The sequence below is a fragment of the Lynx rufus genome, unplaced genomic scaffold (genome assembly GCF_022079265.1).
Source record: "Lynx rufus isolate CCGP_SWC_20201006 ecotype Redwood Valley unplaced genomic scaffold, mLynRuf1.p SCAF_17, whole genome shotgun sequence".
Classification (NCBI taxonomy): domain Eukaryota; kingdom Metazoa; phylum Chordata; class Mammalia; order Carnivora; family Felidae; genus Lynx; species Lynx rufus.
Window position 1 is genome coordinate 1,007,284 of NW_025814831.1, and position 5,506 is coordinate 1,012,789.

The 5,506-nt window shown below is 43.4% G+C and overlaps 1 gene segment (V, D, J or C); it reads left to right on the forward strand.

Annotated features, from left to right (window-relative positions):
* The first annotated feature begins 1,475 nt into the window (after positions 1 to 1,475).
* LOC124512399 (immunoglobulin heavy variable 3-23-like) lies at positions 1,476 to 2,245 on the forward strand. The segment is given in 2 exon segments: positions 1,476 to 1,599; positions 1,701 to 2,245. Coding segments are annotated over 2 exon segments (591 nt in total).
* The last annotated feature ends 3,261 nt before the right edge of the window (positions 2,246 to 5,506 follow it).

A 5,506-nucleotide genomic window follows, 5' to 3' on the forward strand; every position in this document is an offset into this window, starting at 1 on the left:
ACTCAAAATGGATGAAAGACCTCAATATAAGTCAGGAAGCCATCAACATCCTCGAGCAGAAAGCAGGCAAAAACATCTTTGATCTTGGCCACATCAACTTCCTACTCAACATGTCCCCGGAGGCAAGGGAAAAAAAGCAAAAATGAACTACTGGGACCTCATCAAAATCAAAAGTTTCTGCATAGTGAAGGCAACAATCAGCAAAACTAAAATTCAACTGACAGAATGGGAGAAGATATTTCCAAATGACATCTCAGATAAAGAGTTAGTATCCAAAATCTATAAAGAATTTATCAAACTCAACACCCAAAACACAATCCAGTGATGAAATGGGCAAAAGACATGAATAGACACTTCTCCAAAGAAGACATCCAGATGGCCAACCGACACATGAAAAAATGCTCCACGTCACTCATCATCACGGAAATGCCAATCAAAACCCTAATGAGATACCACCTGTCACCTGTCAGAATGGCTAACATTAACAACTCAGGCAACAACAGATGTTGGCGAGGATGCAGAGACAGGATCTCTTTTGCATTTTGGGGGTCAACCCAAGCTGGTGCAGCCACTCTGGAAAACTGTATGGAGATTCCTCAAAAAAATAAATAGAACTCCCCTATGACCCAGAAATTGCACTACTAGTTATTTATCCACGGGACAGAGGTGTTCTGTTTCAAAGGGACACATGCACCCCCATGTTTATAGCAGCACTATCAACAATAGCCAAAGTATGCAAACAGCCAAATGTCCACCGATGGATCAATGGATACAGAAGAAGTGGTAAATATATACAATGGAGTATTACTCGGCAATCAAAAAGAGTGAAATCTTGCCATTTGCAACTATGTGGATGGAACTGGAGGGTATTATGCTAAGTGAAATGAGTCAGTCAGAGAAAGACAAAAATCATATGACTTCACTCATATGAGGACATTAAGAGACAAAACAGATGAACATAAGGGAAGGGAAATAAAAATAATATGAAAATATGGAGGGGACAGAGCATAAGAGACTCATAAATATGGAGAACACAGATGGCTACTGAACGGGGGTTGTGGGAGGGGGGATGGTCTAAACTGGTAAGGGGCACTAAGGAATGTACTCCTGAAATCATTGTTGCACTATATGCTAACTAATTTGGATGTTAATTTTTAAAACTAAAAATAAATACTAATATTAAAATATTAAAATATTTTAAGAGAAAATAATGCATGATCATGCTGTTGAGGTAAATATTTCTTAAAGATTATGCCGAAGCCTCCATTAATAAAGGTAAAATTCGAAAACTGAAAAAAAAAGAATTCTTCATATTGTCACACCGCCATCCACACAAACTAATATTGAAGTGCGTCCCTAACCCTGTCATTCACTTTTACACAATCAAATCTAAGTCTGGAGCTTCATATATATGTCAGAGGACATGCAAATGGGGCCCTCTCTGTGCTGATAAAACCAACCCAGCCCGACCGTGCAGCTGGGAGACGAGCCCCAGCCCCAGGAGTCCCAGGTGTTCCCATTCTGTGATCAGCACAGAACACACACACCTCACCATGGAGTTTGTGCTGGGCTGGGTATTCCTGGTTGCTCTTTTAAAAGGTAATTCATGGTGAACGGACGACACTGAGTATATGAGTGGATAAGAGTGAGAACCAGTGGATGTGTGACAGTTTCCTGACCAACATGTCTTGTGTCCGCAGGTGTCCAGTGTGACGAGCAGCTGGTGGAGTCTGGGGGAGACCTGGTGAAGCCTGGGGGGTCCCTGAGACTCACCTGTGTGGCCTCTGGATTCACCTTCAGTAGCAACGACATGAGCTGGGTCCGCCAGGCTCCAGGGAAGGGGCTGCAGTGGGTCGCAGCAATTAGTTATAATGCAGGTAGCACATACTACGCAGACTCCGTGAAGGGCCGATTCACCATCTCCAGAGACAACGCCAAGAACACGCTGTATCTGCAGATGAACAGCCTCAAGACCGAGGACACGGCCACATATTACTGTGCCAGTGACACGGTGAGGGGACCTCACTGGGAGCCCACACACAAACCTCCCTGCAGGAGGGGATCAGCACCACCAGGGGGCGCACACTATGCACAATTCTGCTTTGTGTTGCCAGGAGCAGGTGCAGATGGAGGTTACAGGCAGGTTTCCTGTCAGGGTCTGGGGCTTCCTGTCCACACAGCAGTTTCCCCAGGGAGCCTCCCTGGTTATATGATTCTGTGTTTACCTATTAACTCTCTGAATTAGCAACTGGGTTGTCATAGGGAAACTAGACTAACATGCACAAAGACAAAGTTGTTTGCACTTGCTTACTCTGGTCCCTCAACATGAGTGAATTACAGATTTCCTGAGGCACAACAGCTGCACCTTTACAGGATTCCCAGATGCGCTCCCTGTGCAGCCAGGACCACAGGATCCCACAGCTCCTCCTTATCCTCACCCAGCCCTTCTCCCAGCCAAACAACGTGACACTTTCTTCATAGCCCTTTGCTACTCAGGACTTTAAATGAGCTACAGCTTTATTCAATTACTCTGAAAGAGAGACAAACAATCTCCATGTATTAGTCAAGATTCCCCTGAGGAACACAACCCAAAGGTCATTGGTTTCCATAACTAAATATGTTGAGAAGTCCCATGGTCTACTGTCACAAGCTGAAGACCCAGGAAAACCAGTGATGTAATTCTTGTCTGATTCTGACTAGTGTCTAGTCTCAGAACGTGGAGAGCTGATGATGTAACTCTCAGAAAAAGGGCCGGAGGAGAACAATATTCCAATTCAAACAAGCACATGGGAAGTAAAAATGAGGGAATTCGTCTTCCATCTGCATCAGATTCTATTCACAAACTTAATGGAATGGGTGGTGCCCAGGCAGAAAGAAACCATGGATGGAAATGCCAATCTCTTCTGGAACACATCACAGACATCCACAGAAACAGTGGTGAATCTGGGCACCCATGACGCAGTCAAAATAACCTATAAAGATAATCATGACAAGTCAACCTCCTGTAAACGTGGAGCTCAAAGACTGAAGATTTAAAAGTCGATCCCATCATTGGGGTGGAGTCTGGTGGGCACAGCAGTGCTCCTGTGGAGGAGGGCAGAGGCCCATAAGGGGAACTGTGGTCTGAGTATCCCCTGGGCCGCATGGGGAGAGACAAATCCCTTCCTGGAGTGCATTTGGGATACGGGCCATTGCCTCTCATAGGACAGGAGAGCTGACAGGCACCATTAAAATTCCCTGATCATTAGCACAGGAGCCTCTTCTGAGAGCAGTTAGCTGGACGCTGCCTTCTTGTTGTTCTTCATCCTGTACTCCAAGCCCTTAGTGTTCATGCAACTGCCCATCTGGGGTAAACCAGCTCCAGGCACAGCACATCAAGACCCTCTCCCAGAGGATCAGTGGGGTCCCTGTCATATTGAGTTCACACAATTTGGAGTTTTCAAACCCAGCTAGAGCTCCTGAGATAAAACATAAGAGCCCTGTGCCACCAGATGGGCCGATGGCTTGGACACAGACACGATGAAAGCAATTCTGACAGAAGCCTGGGAACCACAAGTGTTCTCTCTGTGTGAGGGCTTCCTGAACAGGGGAGGATGGGAATTCCAACTCCAGGGACTAGACAGGGAGCTGATGCCAATATTTCCTCCCACCAATCAGCATGGACAGATTTCACTCAGCAGCACAGCATCCCCAGTGGAAGCTGAGCCACTAACACCAAGCTCCACCTACTCCAGCCCCCATCAAGTGCTTGCTTACTAGGAAAGAGTGCCTGGAAACCAGACCACCACTGAGCCCCTTCCTCCAAAGACAAACGTAAACCCCCACACGCACCAAGTCAGCTGATCATACAGTGAGGCATATCCTCACCTCTAGGGGAGATAAGAATTACCCTCTTTTAACAAACAGACCAAACTCACCTAATCAAAACTCACAACACTGGGGACAAGGTCCAACACTCCCCACTGGAGGCAAGGAGAAAATCTGCAGAGGACTGTCCTGAGGGACAGAGGAGCCAAAACACGACAGCACAGTGCCATGGAACATAAAACAAATGCTTCATGAAGTGTCAGGCCCTGGACAGTATGTGAACACTCCTCAATAAAGATACTACCCTAGAAGCAGAAAAGATAACAGGATTTTCTAAAACATTTAAGAAGGCAGAGACATAGACAACAACATGTGGAGGAATTCATCCTAAAAGAAAAAATGATAAAAGCTCATTGTGAGGGATATAATTAAAACACATAAACTAATGTGCCTCAAACAGAATCTCTAAAAACTCTCATAATGAAACAGGATTTTCAAAAAGTATCATAAGGATACTAGCTGTGCTTCAGGAAAATATATGAGACATGAGGGATACCCTTACTGCAAACAGAAAAGACCTAAAAACTAGTAAGGTTGAAATTTTAAATGTTGTAACCGACATGTGAAACTGATTGGATATAATGACCTCAAGGCTGAAAGAAGCAGATGAATGAGGAAGGGACATAGAAGATAAAATTATCGGGGAAATGAAGTTGGAAAGAAGAGGAAAATTAAAATATTGCATCACAAACGTACACTTAGGAAAATCAACAACTCCATAAACTGTAATATCATACTTTTGAAAGGATTCCCAAAAGAATAAGAGGGAGAAAAAGGGGGATACATTTTAGCTGAGTAAATATAGTGAAAATTTCCGCAAGCTGGGGAAGGAAACAGACATCCACATCTAGGAGGCAAAGAGAACACCCATTAAAATAAAAACTAAAATAAAAAGCAGGCCAACACTGAGACATATCATAGGAAAATGGCAAAATATACAGATAAAGAAAAACCATAAAAGCATCAACACAAAAGAAGTTGCTAACTAACAAGGGAAGATTAAGAAAAAACTACAGCATGTGTCTCTACAGAAACCTTCATGCAAGGAGGGAGTGGCATCGTATCCTCAACATGCGCAATTGAAAATTATGCAGCTAAGAATACTTTCTCCAGTAAGGCAGTCATTCAGATACAAGGAGTGATAGAATTTCCCAGACAAACAAAAACCAAAGGAGTTCATGGCCTCTAAATCAGCCCTGCGAGAAATTAAAGGGGACCCTTTGACTGGGAAAGGAGGACTAAAAGTAACAAAGACTAGAAATAAACAGAGAAAATCTCCAGAAACAATGACTTTGGCGGTAACACTATGCAACTAAGTTTATATCTATCAATAATTACTGTGAATTTAAATGGACAAAATGCTCCAATCAAAAGACATAGGATACCAGAATGGATAAAAACAAATACAAGATCCTTCTATACACTGCACACGATTGACTCATTTTCAACCTAAAACACCTCTGGATTGAAAGTGAGGGGAGGGTGAACAATTTATCATGCTAATGGATGTCAAAAGAAAGTTGTAGTACCACACTCATATCACACTAACTAGTTTTCAAACCAAAGTTTGTTACAAGAGATCAGGAAGGCAGTATATCATCATAAAGGGGTCTATCCAACAAGAAGATCTGAAGCTTCA